General features: G+C 44.7%; 1 protein-coding gene across 1 annotated transcript; it reads right to left on the bottom strand.

The window, feature by feature from the left end:
• Nucleotides 1-1,358: 1,358 nt before the first annotated feature.
• LOC147087642 (putative G protein-coupled receptor 139) lies at nucleotides 1,359-2,797 on the bottom strand. Its single transcript, XM_085977816.1, has one exon. It carries the CDS (start codon nucleotides 2,780-2,782, stop codon nucleotides 1,949-1,951), a length of 834 nt encoding a protein of 277 aa, XP_085833942.1. The 5' UTR covers nucleotides 2,783-2,797; the 3' UTR covers nucleotides 1,359-1,948.
• Nucleotides 2,798-19,463: the final 16,666 nt, after the last annotated feature.

A 19,463-nucleotide genomic window follows, 5' to 3' on the forward strand; every position in this document is an offset into this window, starting at 1 on the left:
AGGTGATTCAAATATGGCCGTCTGTAGGAGAAACAAACATGGCCGGAAATTGATGACACAATCATGGCCGTCTGTAGCTGATAAAATCATGGCCAGCTGCTGGTGACACAGGCATTGTTGTCAGTAGGTGAGGGAAACAGTTTGTATGTGACGCAAAGATGTCAATCTGTAGCTGACAAAAACCTGGCTGTCTGTAGGTGACATAAACATGGCCGTCTGTAGGTGACACAAATATGGTCGTCTGTAGGTGACACAAACTTGGCCGTCTGTAGGAGGCATAAACATGGCCATCAGTATGTGACACAAATATATGACCGTCTGTAGGTGACACAAACATGGCCGTCTGTAGGAGACATAAACATGGCCATCAGTATGTGACACAAATATATGACCGTCTGTAGGTGGCACAAATCTGGCCGTCTGTAGGTAACACAAACATGGCCGTTTGTAGATGACACAAACATGGCCGTCTGTAGGTCATACAACGAAGACCTCTGCACGTGTCTTACACATAGCGGTCTGCAGGTCACAGAAACATGGCTGTTTGTAGCTTACACAAATATAACCATCTGTAAGTGACACAAATTTGGCTTTCTGTAGGTGACAGAAACACGGTCGCCTGCAGGTCACAGAGAAACGGTCGTCTGCAGGTGACACAAAGATGCCGGCTGTTGTTAACACAAACCTGGCCGTCTATAGGTGATACAAACTTGGCCGCCAGCTGTTGCCTTTTGCCCTGTGGTGGATGACGCCACAATCATGTCAGTGATTGGTGCTTTTTGAACACGGATTCCGGCTCCAGCCCCACGCCCAATGTGTGCCGCGTGTGACTCCTGACCCGAGGCTGCAAAACCACTTTGGGACGTTCCAAGTTTGTGACAGGCGGTAAATAAATTGATATTTCCAACTTTTTTTTACAATAAAACATTTACTTTCCTAGCTATCAATAGTTCAGAAGAAAATGACCAATTTCATGTCAAATCAAATCAAATCAATAATCTTTATTCTTAATTCTTCAAAACTCACAAAGTAACTTGGACAAAAAGAACAAAGTAATACCACATTACTGTTAGAATACAGCAGGGCCAGGCACTAGTTATCCACTCAGTGACTGCCCGGAGTACAGAGTGAGATCAGAGGCTGAAAATTACTTACCAGAAGTGTGGAATATGAACAGCAAAAAAAAATTCAGTACACATTAAATAACAACATGTAAAATAAATTGAAGGTTGTTCTCATTGGTTGGCTAAAATTTGCTGTTACAGATCCCCCAACAGATACAACAAAAACAACTTTCTGTCAATACATTGCAAATCGATGTAGGAGCAGGAAGTTCTGTGACAGTTCAGGGTCGGGAATCTACTTCTTACACTTATTGCTGCCAACAAACTGCAGCTGTCAATCTTCGGCACTAAGCTCTGGGATCCACCCCTATACATTACTGGCTCTCTACCGCACCTTTGTTCTGTAACCTCCTGTGAAGCACCTTGGGATCTTTTACTCCGTTAAAGACGCTGTATAAATGTAAGATGTTTTTGCTGAGAGGCTGAGATGAGGTGGACCCAATGGAAGGAATCTCGTGAGGAGCACAATAAGCAGCACAGACTAGTTGGGCCGAATATCCGGTTTCAGTGCTGCTTAATCTTTTAATATAAGCACCAGAACTACCGCTCAGCTCTGCCTGCCTTCCTATTGACGTTGCTCTTACTCTGGAAGCTGCAAGTGAAATGATGCACTAAATATGCAAAAAGCTAGTGGTCCTGTCCCGAAAGACAAGGTGAGAACTCTCAGTCAGAAATGTTGCTGCGTTCTAAAAAAAAGTGCTTGCCCCGCCGATGGTTCTATTTTCAGATCACCAGCGATTCCTGATGTAATACAGTTGATGGCATTCTGGGGTAAGTATTAGATTTATGGGCTGGAAACACTGGGACCCGAATCTGGGCTGCGCTCAGTTGTTCTGCTTCTTAATTAATTGAATAATTGAGGCAACCGGATATTTCCCCGCACTCTTCAACTGCTCTCTGAACTTGGACTGGGTCACCCCATAAATAAATGTGTTTGTGCAGCAACTTAAATTCTGCAGCATATATCCGACTTCATTAAAGATAGATATAGAATCATTGTGATAATTGGAATCTACACCTCTAATGTAATAGTATATGAAATATATTACATATACCGACCACAGAAGTATGAAGCTGCCAGATATGGTGAAGAGTAAAATCACAGACTTCCTTCTGCTCTCCATCTCTGGGTCACTGCGATTCTCTCCCTTGCTCTCACCCCTCAGTACCTTACGGACTCGACTGGCCACTAAAATGTGTCTGACTGTCAGAGCGTTGAGCAACAAAATGAAAGCGAATGGGAGCAATGGAGTTAAAATTGTGTCAAGCCAGTCATATTCGACCCAACCGGGCTCAGAATAATAGCTTGGTTTTACGTAACAGTACCATGGCACATTGTCGATTATCTCTCCTGGTTTAAATATAAAGTAGAAGGGAACGTTTTTTAAACAGAGCAGAATGCAGGTTGTTGCCAGAACCACAGTCGCAGTTTTCTCAGTGCAATATTTTGTTTTCAGATTCTGGCAACAAATGGCCACAAATCGATCGAAGGTGAAGGTGACGGTGAACCAGACAGAACAGTCTGTGGCTGCACCGACCAGGACAGTGCGAACACTACACACAGGAGTGATGACCAGGAAACACATTGGGAAATAATACCAATTGATCTGGTTCAGTATGACCTCAGTGATGATGACCAGTAGATCTGCCGCTGCCATCGCCACGAGATAGCGAGTGGTGCAGGTGGAGAGCCCACACTTTCCCCGGGACAGGATCACAATCGCCACTAAATTAACTGAAAAAAAGAGCAGGGAAAAGAGAATGCAAACTATTGATCAAACATTCTCCGTATCTGGGCCCAGAGAATATGGGCCGTATTTTATAACCAAGAACGGGTTGTTTTTTAGTCGGGTCAGAGATTATCAGGTTTAAATCTCCATCCGACCACAGCCCGCCTCCAGACCACCTGCTTCCGAGTTTAACAGATAAATCGGACTACCATCCTGGCTCGTGATTGGACCGCCCCCGGATTTGCAGAACCCTTCCCGTGTTCGGGGATCAGATCACACCCTGGTATTGGACAGCCATCACCCCCCGGGGCCGGGGGATCGGAAAAAAAACCAGGATCGGCCACCCAGCATCTCAGGGCCATGGACTTGGTCCTGCGATCTTCTCCAGATTCCTCCCCCCCCGACTGAAACCCAAGCTGGCCAATCCTGCTGATTTCATGCAGGGAAGCTGTCAACGACAAAACTATACCCTGCCTACCGAACCCGCCTGGTCGATATCAAAAGCACAATATTAAGAATGCTGTAACTCTGATAAATACAGATAATGATGTGGACACACATCAAGTCAGGCATCATCTGTGGAGAGAGAAACAGTGTTAACATTTAAGTTCGACTATCTTTCATCAGAACTGAAACATATTAGATATTAACAGTTTTAAAGCAATGATAGAGCCAGAGAAAAGTAGGGGAGGGGAGGAAAGAACAATTGAGAGGTCTATGCTCGGGTGGAGGGCAGAAGTGATCCAGGAATAAAATGGATAATTGGTCAAGGGAGATAGGACAATTAAAGAAATAAAAGATTGGACCAGATCAGGAATAAATGGCTGTAGCAGAATAACAGAGGGGGAGGCAAGGACGGAAAATCTGTAAAAGAGGAGAAGGTTCCAGTGACCAGGGAATCTGGCAGAGAATGGTGGGTGGACCTCAGATATACGCACCAGCCTTCATCCTGCCCAAGACTGGTGTGCCCGCACTCTTCCAGCCACCACATCAAGCTCACGGCTAGCTGGTCAGAGACAAGGGCTACCTGCTCTCCATCTGGTTCATGACTCCCCTCTGCAGACCCAACGCCCCTGCCCAGCAGTCATATAATGAGCGCCATGCTGCCACCAGGAACATTATCGAGCAGACCATCTGCATGCTGATGCAACAGTTCCACTGCCTTGACCGATCGGGAGGAGCCCTCCAGTATTTGCTGGAGCGGGTGTCACATTTCCTGATGTTTGCTGCATGCGCCACAACTTGGGAGCCCAGCCCTTGCCACCTGGGATTACGGGAGCACCTCAGGAGGAGGAAGAGGGTGAGGAGGATGTGGAGGAGGAGTTCGAGGAGGAAGAGGAGGATGAGGACCACGAGGAGGTAGACGAGGAGGAGGAGCAACAGGAGAGAGGGAGGAGACATCCACTCTATCAGCCTTCCAGAAGGGCGGTCCATGACCAACTCAAATAACTGACATACGAATGAAGTATACCACAGATCTCCATTGCTCACCACATCACCATCTTTACTTCAGGCCATATCACAGCGCAAAGAAGAAGTGAGAGACACCACTCAAGGATCAAAAGTTAATGAATAAATTTATGAATAATCAGTGAACACATACTTAATAAAAATGAATTAACTATTCACGCCTGTGCAGTCGCTGGGTGCTTCTCGTTACTGTGTATTTGCCCACGCCAGTGCTCCTACGATGTTTTGACCTAGTGGCTGCAGCAGGACTGGTGGAAGGCTGCTGAGTTTCCCTGCGGGATACTTAAGATGGTCTTGAAGAGCGACTCAACCAGCTCTGGGCCTGGAAGGGCCAGCTAGAGACTGCACCACCTCAGCACGGGCGGCAGTTGTCTGGGCTGGCTGGATGACAGGCAAAGGCTTAGTGGCATTTGTGGGAGCAGGAATGCTGTGATTCTGGAGAAGACAGCAGGTTCCTGCTCCACTGATGCACTGACACTCTCCCGGGGCAGCACCACATCATCCCAAGAAATCTGTTGGAACACAGATTGTTGACCTGCTGAGATATCGTGAAAGCTCTGGTCGACAGTGATAGACTCAGCCACGATGGCAGCTGTCAGAGCTGAGACTGCATGGCACCTGTCTGAGTTTGGATACCACCAAGAAAACACTGCATTACAGCACTAAACGTTGTGTCAGTTCTGCCTGTGCTGCAATGGAAGCTGCCAGCTTGCCATTCACAGGCGTCTTCGGGTCTGGGACTCAAGGTCTCTCTGGGAATCTACCATTCCTTGCAGACTGGAAATGATGGGATACAAGGTGTGTGCAAAGCATTGTGCAAGTTTGTGGGTGGACTCCTCCATGCTCTTTATCATTGCCGATGTGATTTCGGGCAACCTTGCTATTGCACCTATCATCTCCCTGTGCATGCCCTTCACCATTCTTCTAGCAGCCTCACCATCGGGGTCCTGATCTGAGTCCTGTGCAGCCGAACTCCCAGTCGAACTCGCCCTCCTGGGAGATGGGCCCCGAGCTACCCTTTCCCCCTTACCTTGCTGCAGCCCACTCGTCACCGGTGCCTTCCCTTCTGCAGATCCGGCGACTATACTAGCCTGTAAAGAAGGAGTAGTGCCAGTGTCTGAGCTGGTGCCTAAGGGAGAGAGAGGCAATGACTCGGTGTGTTCTTCCTCCTCCTCTTCTTCCACCTCGCTCTGTATAGTGCCCTCAGGGACAGGCTGCTCAGCTGCTTGCTCATTACTGTAAATCTTACTGGCACAAGAGTCATGCTAAGGTGAGGGGAGGGGACAGAAGGGGAGAAATGCATGCATACAGTCTGATTAGGGGGAATGTGTGAATGGCTTGTGGCGTGAGGGGGAAGAGGGATGTTGGAAGAAGGATTAGGATAGAATATACCGTTGTTGTACCCAAGGGGGTCAACGTCGCCGGGGGCCACGGCATCCACCACCTGGCGCCCAATAATCTGCAGCACTCGTTTCTCCAGCGCAGACAGTGGTTAGGTGTCGACTTGGACACCGCATGCGCGCTACTGCCCCCTCCTGTTCTGAACGACCTTGGAAAGGAAGGAAAGGAAAGGAAAGTGTGTGAGTGATTGTGGAACAATGTGATTGGCTGATTTGCTTGCCATCGGTGTATAGGTGTCTTTGTGTGCAAGGTGTGAGATGTGGCTGTGAGTGTTGGTAGATAGATTTTGTTGGTGCTTGAGTGCTGCGGGTGTGGTGCTTTTCGTGGAGTGTGAAGATTGGTTCAGATGGCGGTACATAGATTTGTAGAAGCATTCACTCACCCTGTCCACGCAAGTGAAGTCGCTAAATTTCTTCCTGCACTTTGTGCGGATCCAGGGGATGACAGTTCTGCCCAAGACGTGCTGCGCTACTTCCCTACCCATGGTGCAGAAGGCTTCTGGCGAGGGCCTTCTGCCACTTGCTGGGTAGTGCACCGCCATCCATCTCTCCACAGCGAACACCAATGCCTCCAATGTTTAATCGCAGAATCTGCAGGCACTCTCCCTGGGGCATGGATCTGCAATGACTACAGCTGCTTTAGTCCTCCAACTCCTTTTCCTTGACCTGCTGAAGCTTGCTGAGGCAGCTGCACAGCCAGCCATGCTGAGAATGAAGTTCTGCAGCATCAATGATCCTTCCCTTCCAGAACAAGAAAAAGCCTGCGGCAATCATGACTTGTGATTAGAGTGCTACTGATATTGGTCCACCCTTTGAGTGTAACGCCAATGAGCTTGTGGTTAAAAACTTGAAATAGATTTCCAATCATTTATTTGAGCATTGTGCATGAATGTTGCATGCTCGCTAAAGCATTAGCGCCTGACACTAATTCTCCAACTTTTCTAATGCTACAGCCCATTCCTAGGCTATGATGAATTTCTAGCCCTCTGAATCATAGATAAGAACTGATCTGTCAAACATTAATCAGTTTCCGAAGTGCAATAATCAAAAACCACAGCCTAATATTCATCCTGACTAGTAGACAGATAATGAAATTCAGCACTCATGACCCACAGGCTTACAGGAACGTGTTGGGGGAAGGGGAATATTCAGCACTAAAACAACTGAAGTGCATACAGTAACTACTCTTAGTGTAAGAAAAGTATTTAAACCTGTTTCTGTTCTTGCAGCTCAATATCAATGCATTTCACTTCATACGCGTTTTTAAAACATCTTTACCCAAAAGCAAAAATATTCTCTTTCGCCATCAATTTCGAACATAGGATTTAGGAGCAGGAGTCGGCCACTCGGCCCTTCGAGCCTGCTGCGCCATTAAATAAGATCATGGCTCATCCGATTAGTCCACATTCCCGCACACCCCCGATAACCTTTCGCCCCCTTGCTAACCGAGAATCTATCTACCTCTGCCTTAAAAATATTCAAAGACTCTGCATCCACCGCCCTTTGAGAGAAAACATTTCTCCTCATTTCCATCTTAAATGGGTGACCCCTTATTTTTAAATAGTGACCCCTAGTTCTAGATTCTCGCAGAAGAGGAAACACCCTCGCCACATCCACCCTGTCCAGACCCCTCAGGATCGTATATGTTTCAATCAAGTCACCTCTTACTTTTCTGAACTCCATCGGATACAAGCGAAGACTGCACAAACTTTTCTCATAAGACAACCTGCCCATTCCAGGTTTTGGTCTAGCAAACCTTCTCTGAACTGCTTCCAACGCATTTACATCCTTCCTTAAATAAGGAGACCAATACTGTACACAGTCCTCCAGGTGTGGTCTCACCAATGCCCTGTGTAACTGTAGCTTAACCTCCCTACTTTTGTATTCAATTCACAGAATCACAGAAACCTCACAGTGCAGATAGAGGCCATTTCGGCCCATCGAGCCTGCACCGACACATATCCCACCCGATCCCCGTAACCCCTGCACCAATACATATCCCACCCTATCCCAATAACCCCACGTATTTAATCCCCCTAACACTAAGGGTCAATTTTTATCATAGCCAATCATCCTAACCCGCACATCTTTGGACTGTGGGAGGAAACCGGAGCAACCGGAGAAAACCCACGCAAACACGGGGAGAATGTGCAAACTCCACACAGACAGTCACCCGAGGCCGGAGTCGAACCCGGGTCTCTGGCGCTGTGAGGCAACAGTGCTAACCACTATGCCACCGTGCTGCCCTCGCAATAAATTATAACATTCTATTAGCTTGCCTAATTACTTGCTGCACCTTTTGCGCTTCATGGACTAGGACATCCAAATCCCTCTGCATCTCAGAGCTCTGAAATCTCTCACCATCTAGATATTATGCTTCTTTTTTATTCTTCCTGCCAAAATGAACAACTTCACATTTTCCCACATTATGCTCCATTTGCCAGATCTTTGCCCTCTCACTTATCCTATCTATATCCCTTTATGGACTTCTAATGTCCTCTTCACAATGTATCGTCATACCTAACTTTGTGGCATTCGCAAATTTAGCAACAATACGATCGGTCCCTTCATCCAAGTCATTTATACAAATGTACAATGTTGAAGCCCAGCACTGATCCCTGTGGCACACCACTGGTTACATCTTGCCAATCAGAAAATGACCCATTTATGCCTACTCGCTGTTTCCAGTTAGCTAGCCAATCTTGTATCCATGCCAATATGTTACCCCCTACAATATGAGCTTTTCTTTTCTGCAATAACCTTTGATGTGGTACCTTAACAAATGCCTTCTGGAAATCTAAGGACAGTACATCCACAGTTTCCCCTTTATCCACAGCACATGTTACTTCCTCAAACAACTCCAATAAATTTGTTAAACATGATTTCCCTTGCACAAAACCATGTTGACTATGCCTGATTACTTTGAACTTTTCGAAGTGCCCTGCTACAACACCTTTAATAATCGTTTCTAACATCTTTCCTCTGACAGATGGTAAGCTAGCTGGCCTGTAGTTTCCTGCTTTCAGTCTCCCTTCCATTTTGAATAAAGTTACATTCGCTATTTCCCAATCTAAAGGAACCTTCCCCGAATCTAGGGAAATTAAAAAAATTAAACGCAACGCATCAACTATCTCACTAGCCACTTCTTTTAAGTCCCTAGGATGAAGTCAATCAGGCCCGCGGACTTGATAGACCGCATCTCCAACAATTTGCTCAGTACCACTTCCCTGGTGATTATAATTATCTTGATTTCCTCCCTCCCTTCCATTTCCTGATTTCAGCTATTTCTGGGATTTTAGTTGTATCCGCTATAGTGGAGACCGATGCAAAATACCTGTTCAATTCAACAGCCATCTCCTTATTATCCATTATTAATTCCCCAGCCTCACTTTTTATAGGACCAATGCTAACTTTGTTAAATCTTTTCTTTTATAAATATCTATAAAAACTTCTACTATCTGTTTTTATATTTCTAGCTGGCTTTCACTCGTACACTAATTTTTCTCTCCTTATTAATCTTTTAGTCATTCTTTGCAGTTTTTTACATTCTGTCCAATCCTGCCACCCATCTTTGCGTAAGCTTCAGCTTTTTCTTTAAGTTTAATATTGTCTTAAAATTTTTAGTTAACCACGGATGGTGGTTCCTCCCCTTGATATTTTCCTTTCTCGTTCGATTGCATATATTGTGTGTATTTTGAAACATCCCCTTAATTGTCTGCCACTACAACTCTATTGATCTGTCCCTTAACCTAATTTGCCAGTTCACTTTAACTAGCTCTGCTTTCATGCACTCTTAAATGTCCTTATGTAAGCTTAAATTACAAGTCTTGGACCCACTCTTCTCTCTGTCAAACTGATTGTAAAATTCAATCATATTATGATCGCTGCTACCTAGGGGCGCCTTCGCTATGAGGTCATTGATTAATACTATCTCCTTGCAGAACACCAGGTCTAATTTAGCCTGCTCTCTGGTTGGCTCCAGAACGTGATTTTGTAAGAAACTATCCAGAAAACATTCCAAGAACTCTTCATCGATGCCAACTTTGCCCGTCTGATTTTTCCAGTCTATATGCAGTTTAAAATCCCCTGATTATTGCTGAACCCTTCTGAGAAGCTCCCATTATTTCTTCCTTTATACTCCATCCTACCATGTGGTTACTGTTAGCTGGCCGGTACACCACTCCCACAAGTGACTTCTTGCATTTATCAGTTCTCATCTCTACCCAAACCGCTTCTACATCCTGGTTTCCTGAACTTAAGTCATCACTCTCTATAGTGCTAATACCATCATTAATTAACAGATCCACCCTTCCAACTTTTACCACCTTCCTGGCCTTCCTAAATATCATGTACACTTCAATATTCAGGTCCCAATCTACATAACCCTGCAGCCATGTTTCTGTAATGGCTATCAAATCAGATTTATTTATTTCTATTTGCGCTTTCAGTTCATCTGCTTTGTTTCGCATGCTAATTCCGTTCAGATGCAGTGCCTTTAGTTTTGTCTTTATATTACTTTTGTAACCTCTAGCCTTATCTGTTGATTTACTCTTAGCTGTGTACTCTCTATAATTTCTGTCACTGTCTGTTTAACATTTTCCACGTTAATATCTTTTTCTATTGCCTTGTCTCTAATCTTTAAATTACAACATCTTCCCTAATTTGATCCCATGCCCCCAATATTTAGTTTAAAGCCCTCGCTACTACCCTAATTATACGACTCGCCAGAACACTGGTCCAAGCACAGTGCAGGTGATGACCGACCCAAATATAGATATCCTACTTTCCCCACTACTGGTGCCAGTGCCCTAGGAATTGAAACCAATTTCTCCCACACCAGGCTTTCAGCCACGCATTCATCACTCTTATTTTATTTACGCTATGGCAATTTGCTCGTGGCTCGGGTAATAATGCAGATATTGTTATCCTTGATGTTCTGCTTTTTAGCTTAACCCCTAGCTGCTCATACTCTCTCAGCAGAACCTCTTTCCTAGTACTACCTATATCGTTGGCACCTACATTGACCACGACCACTGGCTCCTCCCCCTCACCCTGCAAGTTCCTGTCCAGCCCAGAGCAGATGTCCCGAACCCTGTCACCGGGCAGGCAACACAGCTGTCTGTAATCTCACTCTTGGCCGCAGCGAACTGTTTTTATTCCCTGACTATGCTGTCCCAAATTACTGCTACATTCCTATTAACTACCCCCGCTTGAACGGCTTCCTGTATCTCGGTGCCATGGTCAGTTTGCTCATCCATCCTGCAGCCACCACTTTCATCCATACTTTTCGCAAGAAGCTCAAACCTGTTGGACAATTGCAAAGGCTGAGGCTCCTCCACGTCCTGGATCCCCATACCTGCCTCACTCGCAGTCACATACTCATGCCCTGGACCACTGACCAAATCAGAAGACACTATCCTAAGGGGTGTGACTGCCTCCTGGAATAAAGTGGCCAGGTAACTTTCCCCCTCCCTGATGCATCGCAGTTTCCGCAGCTCGGCCTCCAGCTCATCAACTCTGAGCCGAAGCTCCTCGAGCCGCAGACACTTACCGCAGATGTGCTCATCCTGGATCACGCATCCAGTAGCTCCCACGTACTGCAGTCGCCACACATCACCTGCCCTGCATTAATTATAGAGGTTTAATTACTTTATTTTTATTAATTAATAAACGATACTACTTTTAATAAGATTTGTTACTGATACAAATTAGTACTATTGAAACCTTACAATTACTAATAAATGTTCTTGGCTTTAAATGATAAGGGCAGTGAGCAAAATACTCACCAACCAATCCCTTAACCTTTTTCCTGTGATGTCACCTTTTATTTTTCTCCAAATGCGGGGAGCGGGAGCGGGGTGGTGCCACTGAGCCGAACGTCCGCTGGTTCTCCGTACCCTCTTGTAAAGCTTTGTAACTCCTGCTCTCCTGGAAGCTGACAAAGATAGAAAAAGAAAGTAACAGCTCCCTCCCCGAACTCCCTCTCTCACCAAACTCGCAGCTCTACACTCTGTTCCGAGCTGCACTTCATAAAACAAATGGAGGGGAGAAATCAGTCACCTAAAATAGTGATTACAAAGTCGAACTGAATTCTTCCACGCCAGTTAGTGATCTACACTCAGTAAAATTCTACAGTGAGAGATACTCCAAGTAATACATATTCACTGGGGTCAGGTGTTCCACTCCGGTTAGTGAACCACACTCAGTAAAAGTCTACAGTGAGAGGTACTCCAAGTAATACATAGTCACTGGGGTCAGGTGTTCCACTCTGGTTAGTGATCCACACTCAGTAAAATTCTACAGTGAGAGATACTCCAAGTAATCCATAGTCACTGGGGTCAGGTGTTCCACTCCAGTTAGTGACCCACACTCAGTAAAATTCTACAGTGAGAGATACTCCAAGTAATCCATAGTCACTGGGGTCAGGTGTTCCACTCTGGTTAGTGACCCACACTCAGTAAAATTCTACAGTGAGAGATACTCCAAGTAATACATAGTCACTGGGGTCAGGTGTTCCACTGTGGTTAGTGACCCACACTTAGTACAATTTTACAGTGACAGACCATTGCACTAACACCTTTTCTCAGAGACATTTCCCGGAATGAGGACTGATTTAACTGTACATCATATTCCACTAACGGCAATAACTTGATCATCCAGAGAGCCTGTGCGCTACAAACAGGTATATTTTCAGTTCAGGAAATGGCATTAAACAGGTTGTGTCAAGACACTAGACTTAACGAAATTACCAAACACTGATCGCACGTCTGTAAAACTATGTCCACTAGACGAGCATGTAACATTATCAGCCAGAGAGCTAAAGCAGAGAACAGCTCACATACAGATTTACACAACTTCAATGGTTATTATCACTTACCAGGAACTCCAATGACGGCAAGGATCATGTAATATATTTTCTGGACACTCTCAAATGTGTGATACATTTTCTGTGTGAAGCGATGTGTCCGTGCTGCAGGCAATCTCTCTGAATTATACTCTGAGCCGAATCCCACAGCCTTTCATTTATACCCTGCGCGATCTCCACGGGGAGATTGAGGTTGCAACATTGTTAAAAGGTTGAACAAACAAGTTACGACAGCCAAGTTAATTCCCTGTTATAATGGAATATATTTAGCACTGAGTTTTAAATTGAAAACCCCAAAGACTTGAGAATTCTGATCATATTAATTAACCAATGGAAATTGCAAGCTGTGTTCTCCCAGCACTAGGTTTGTTGTTTCAAACACCTTCAGTGCATCTCATATCTCATATTGTTTCTGTGATGTCCTTCATGCTGTTGTGCTCATTCAGTAATCAAACTGCAAATGCTAGAGTGCCCTCTCAGTGCAGCACTCTGGGCTGGGGCTGCGCTCTTAATTTTCCCATGTCCTAAACGACCAGTACCTCTCAAACCAATATATACGCTAAAGCTAATGAATCTATTAAACCAAATAAAAATAAAATATCTAATAAAGCGCATCAAACTAATACAGCCCCTCAAGCTATTACAGCCTCTCAAACTAATACAGTACGCTAATATAATAAAGCACCACAAACTAAGACAGCCTCTGAAACTAATACAGGATCTCAAACTAATATAGACCCTCAAACTAATACAGACCCTCAAACTAATACAGACCCTCAAACTAATACAGCCCCTCAAACTAATAAAGCCCCTCAAAATAATACAGCCCCTCAAACCAATACAGCCCCTCAAACCAATACAGCACCTCAAACTAATACAACCCCTCAAACTAATAAAACCCCTCAAAATAGTACAGCCCCTCAAACCAATACAGCCCCACAAACCAATACAGCACCTCAAACTAATACAGCCCCTCAAACTAATACAGCCCCTCAAACTAATACAGCACCTCAAACTAATACAGCCCCTCAAACTAATAAAGTCCCTCAAACTAATACAGCCCCTCAAACTAATAAAGTCCCTCAAACTAATACAGCCCCTCAAACGAATACAGCCCCTCAAACGAATACAGTCCCTCAAACGAATACAGCCCCTCAAACTAATACAGCCCCTCAAACTAATAAAACCCCTCAAAATAATACAGCCCCTCAAACCAATACAGCCCCTCAAACCAATACAGCCCCTCAAACTAATACAGCCCCTCAAACTAATACAGCCCCTCAAACTAATACAGCACCTCAAACTAATACAGCCCCTCAAACTAATAAAGTCCCTCAAACTAATACAGCCCCTCAAACTAATAAAGTCCCTCAAACGAATACAGCCCCTCAAACGAATACAGCCCCTCAAACGAATACAGCCCCTCAAACGAATACAGCCCCTCAAACGAATACAGCCGCTCAAACTAATAGAGAACCTCAAACTAATAGAGAACCTCAAACTAATAGAGAACCTCAAACTAATAGAGAACCTCAAACTAATAGAGAACCTCAAACTAATGGAAAAGCTCAAACTAATGCAGCACCGCAACCCAATGTAGCACATGAAATTAATACAGCACCTCAAACCAATACAGATCAACACCATCCAGTTAAAAGGATCCTGATTGATAAGCATGCAATTCACCACCTTAATCATTCAACGTGGCTGCAATTTGGCTGTGGGGTAATGTAGCTATTGGTTATGATACTGGATTGGTAATCCCGAGGCCTGACTAATGATCCGGAGACATGAGTTCAGATCTCCACCACGGCAGCTGGGGAATTTGAATGAAGTGAATGAATATAAAAAATGCATACTATCTACAAGCTTCACTGCAGCAACTCGTCAAGGCTTCTTCCACTGCATCTCCCAAGCCAAAACCTCTACCACCTTGGCAGACAATGGCAGCAGACGCATGGGAGAACCACCTCCAATTTCCCATCCAAGTCACATAACATTCTGACTTGGAAATATCGCCATTGACTCATTGCCGCTGTGCCAAAATCCTGCTACTCCCTGCCTAACGGCACTGTGGGAGTACATTCACAACACCGATTGCAGCAGTCCAGGATGTTAGCTCACCACCACCTTCTCAAGGGCAATTGAGGAGTGGCAATAAAGGATTGTCTTCCCAGCGACATCCACAACTCATTGAGGTATAGCTTAAATAACTCGATCAATTAAATAAAACTGGCCACTTCACATCAACAAAATTGAACAGAAACTGGCCGCACGAGCAGATTCTAACCAATCACCCTGTAACTGACCAAATGACAACTACCTGATCGTTCACCAATAAACTAAACAAAATAACCACAGTCTGACTGAAATCGTAGAAACTCTCCACAAGAAAACAATCTGACCGATATCCCAGAAACTGTTCAACTGACCAAGATTTGGTCCTGTGTAAAGAGACATGATTAATTAAAAATGTCCTAGTAAAGGACCCCTTGGAATGAGTGACCATAACATGGTTGAATTCCATATTCAAGTAGAGGGTGAGAAGGTTGGATCTCAAACAAGCGTGCTGAGCTTGAATAAAGGAGACTATGAAGGTATGAGAGCGGAATTGATTAGAGTGGACTGGGAAAATAGATTAGAGGGTAAGACGGTACATGATCAGTGGTGTACATTTAAGGAGTTATTTTACAACTTGCAAAAAAAATATATTCCACTGAGGAAAACAGGGTGTAAAAGAAAATATCGCCATCTGTGGCTAAGTAAAGTAATTAAGGATAGTATCCGACTAAAAACAAGGGCATATAAGGTAGCCAAATCTAGTTGGAGGATAGAAGATTGTGAAGTCTTTAAAAGGCAGCAAAAAATAACTAAAAGATTGATTAAGAAAGGGAAAATAGATTATGAAAGTAAATTAGCAAAAAATATAAAAACAGATAACAAAAGTTTCTATAGTTATATTAAAAGAAACAGTGTGGCTAAAGTAAATGTTGGTCCCTTAGAGGATGAGACCGGGAAATTAATGGTGGGAAACATGGAGATGGCAAAAACGTTGTACAAATATTTTGTATCAGTCTTTACGGTAGAGGATACAAAAAATATCCCAACACTGGACAAACAGGGGGCTCGAGGGGGAGAGGAGCTACATACGATTAAAATCACTAAGGAAGTGGTACTTGCTAAAATAATGGGACTCAAGCCGGAGAAATCCCCTGGACCTGGTGGCTTACATCCTAGGGTCTTGATGGAAGTGGCGGTAGGGATTGTGGATGCATTGGTAATAATTTTCCAAAACTCCCTGGACTCAGCAAAGGTCCCGGCAGATCGGAAAACTGCTAATGTAACTCCCTTATTTAAAAAGGTTAGTAGGCAGAAAGCTGGAAACTATAGACCTGTTAGCCTAATATCTGTGGTTGGTAAAATGTTAGAGTCCATTATTAAGGAGACAGTAACGGGACATTTGGATAAACATAATTTAATAGGACAAAATCAGCATGGTTTCAAGAAGGGGAAGTCATGTTTGACAAATTTGCTTGAGTTCTTTGAGGAAGTAACATACAGGGTGGATAAAGGAGAACCAGTGGACGTAGTTTATTTAGACTTCCAAAAGGAATTTGACAAGGTGCTAAACAAAAGATTATTGCTCAAGATAAAAAATCACGGGATTGGGGGTAATATTCTGGCGTGGGTGGAGGACTGAAAGCAGAGAGTTGGGATAAATGGTTCATTATCAGACTGGCAATCAGTAACTAGTGGTGTTCCGCAGGGGTCAGTGCTGTGTCCTCAACTCTTTACAATCTATATTAACGATTTGGAGGAGGGGACCGAGTTTAACGTATCAAAGTTTGCAGATGATACAAAGATGGGAGGGAAAGTACTGAGTGAGGAGGACATAAAAAACCTGCAAAGTGACATAGACAGGCTAAGTAAGTGGGCAGAGATTTGGCAGATGGAATACAATACTGGAAAGTGTGAGGTTATGCACTTTGGCAGGAAAAATCATAGAGCAAGTTATTATCTTAATGGCAAGAAACTGGAAAGTACTGTAGTACAAAGGGATCTGGGAGTCCTGGTGCACGAAACTCAAAAAGTTAGTATGCAGGTGCAGCAAGTGATCAAGAAGGCCAATTGAATGTTGGCTTTTATTGCTAGGGGGATAGAATATAAAAACAGGGAGGTATTGCTGCAGTTATACAAGGCATTGGTGAGACCGCACCTGGAATACTGCATACAGTTTTGGTGTCCATACTTAAGATAAGACATACTTCCTCTCGAGTCAGTACAAAGAAGGTTCACTCGGTTAATCCCGGGGATGAGGGGGTGGTCATATGAGGAGAGGTTGAGTAGATTGGGACTCTACTCATTGGAGTTCAGAAGAATGAGAGGCGATCTTATTGAAACATGTAAGATTGTGAAGGGGCTTGATCGGGTGGATGCGGTGAGGATGTTCCCAATGATGGGTGAAACTAGAACTCGGGGGCATAATCTTGGAGTAAGAGGCTGCTCTTTCAAAACTGAGATGAGGAGAAACTTCTTCACTCAGATGGTGGTAGATTTGTGGAATTTGATGCCCCAGAAAGCTTTGGAAGCTACATCATTAAATAAATTAACAACAGAAATAGATAGTTTCCTAGAAGTAAAGGTAATTAAGGGTTACGGGGAGCGGGCAGGAAATTGGACATGAATCTAGGTTCGGAATGGTCATGGCCCTGTGGAAACTGTACTGCTCACATCCTGACTGATCGCACAGTAACTGACCTACTGCTCACATCCTGACTGAACGCACAGTACCTGACCTACTGCTCACATCCTGATGGCCAAACAGTAACTGACCTACTGCTCACATCGTGACTGAGCGCACAGTAACTGACCTACTGCTCACATCCTGACTGGACGCACAGCACCTGACCTACTGCTCACATCCTGATAACCAAACAGTAACTGACCTATTGCACACAATCTGACTGAGCAGACAGTAACTGAGCTACTGCTCACATCCTGACTGAGCGCACAGGAAAGGACCTAATGCTCACAACCTGACTGAGCACACAGTAAATTACCTACTGCACACATCCTAATTGAGCGCACAGTACCTGACCTACTGCTTACATCCTGATGAGCACACAGTACCTGAACTATTGCTCACATCCTGGCTGAACACACAGAAACTGACCTATTGCTCACATCCTGACTGAGCACACAGTAACTGACCTATTGCATACATCCTGACTGAGCACACAGTAAATGATCTACTGCACACATCCTAACTGAGCGCACAGTACCTGAACTACTGCTCCCATCCTGGCTGAACACACAGAAACTGACCTATTGCTCACATCCTGACTGAGCACACAGTAACTGACCTATTGCATACATCCTGACTGAGCACACAGTAAATGATCTACTGCACACATCCTAACTGAGCGCACAGTACCTGACCTACTGCTCACATCCTGATAAGCACACAGTAACTGACCTACTGCTCACATCCTGATGAGCACACAGTAACTGACCTACTGCTCACATCCTGATCAGCACACAGTAACTGACCTACTGCTCACATAATGACTGATCGCACAGTAACTGACCCACTGCTCACATCCTGACTGAGCGCACAGTAAATGATCTACTGCTCACATCCTGACTGAGCGCACAGTAAAAGACCTACTGCTCACTTCCTAACTGAGCGCACAGTAATTGACCCACTGCTCACATCCTGACTGAGCGCACAGTAAATGACCTACTGCACACATCTTTACTGAGCACACAGCAACTGACCTACTGCTCACATCCTGAATGAGCGCACAGTAAATGACCTACTGCTCACATCCTGACTGAGCATACAGTAACTGACCTGCTGCACACATCCTGACTGAGCGCACAGCAAATGACCTACTGTGCACATCCTGACTGAGCACACAGTAAATGAACTACTGCACACATCCTAACTGAGCACACAGTAAGTGACCTTCTGCGCACATCCTAACTGAGTGCAAAGTAAATGACCAACTGTTCACACGCTAACTGAGCGCACAGTAATTGAACGAATGCATGCATCCTGACTGAGCACACAGCAGCTGTCCTACTGCTCACAGCCTGACTGAGCACACAATATCTGACCTACTGCTCACATCTTGATGGAGCACACATTAACTGACCGACTGCACACATTCTAACAGAGCACATAATAACTGACCTAATGCACACATCCTGAATGAGTGCACAGTAATTGGCCTACTGCTCACATTCTGACAGAGCACACGGAAACTGGCATACTGCACAAATCCTGAATGAGAACACCAGAAACTGCACAAATTACCAAAGCATGACCGAAGCCCCAGGAAATGACCACATGAACAAAACCTGACGGAGCACATAGTAACTGAAGTAGAGCTCACATTCTGACTGAGCACACATGAACTGACCTAATGCACACGTCTTGACTAAGCACACAGTAACTGACCTATTGCACACATTCTGACTGGGCGCATCGTATCTGACCTACTGCTCACATTCTGAGTGAACACACAGTAACTGACCTACAGCACACATCCTGACTGAGCAAACAGTAACTCACCTACTGCACACATCCTTGCTGAGCACACAGTAACTGACCGACCGCAATAACCCCAAATCCACATTCCCACAATAACCCACAACCCATTTTCCCGCACTAAACCCAAATCCACATTTCCTCACTATCCCAAATCCACCTTCCCGCATTATTCCAAAATCCACATTCCCGTATAAACCCCAAATCCAACTTCCTGCACTAAAACCAATTCCAAATTCCAGCACTAACAACAAATCCACCTTCCCGCAATAACCCCAAATCCACCTTCTAGCACGAACCCCAAATCAGCTTTCCCGCACT

The sequence above is a fragment of the Somniosus microcephalus genome, unplaced genomic scaffold (genome assembly GCF_052327205.1).
Source record: "Somniosus microcephalus isolate GS21.2 unplaced genomic scaffold, FLI_Smic_1.0 unresolved_chr5, whole genome shotgun sequence".
Lineage (NCBI taxonomy): Eukaryota > Metazoa > Chordata > Chondrichthyes > Squaliformes > Somniosidae > Somniosus > Somniosus microcephalus.

Coding starts and splice junctions, on each gene's coding strand:
- LOC147087642 (XM_085977816.1), bottom strand. CDS start 2,782: ATGGCAGCGGCAGATCTACTGGTCATCATCACTGAGGTCATACTGAAC.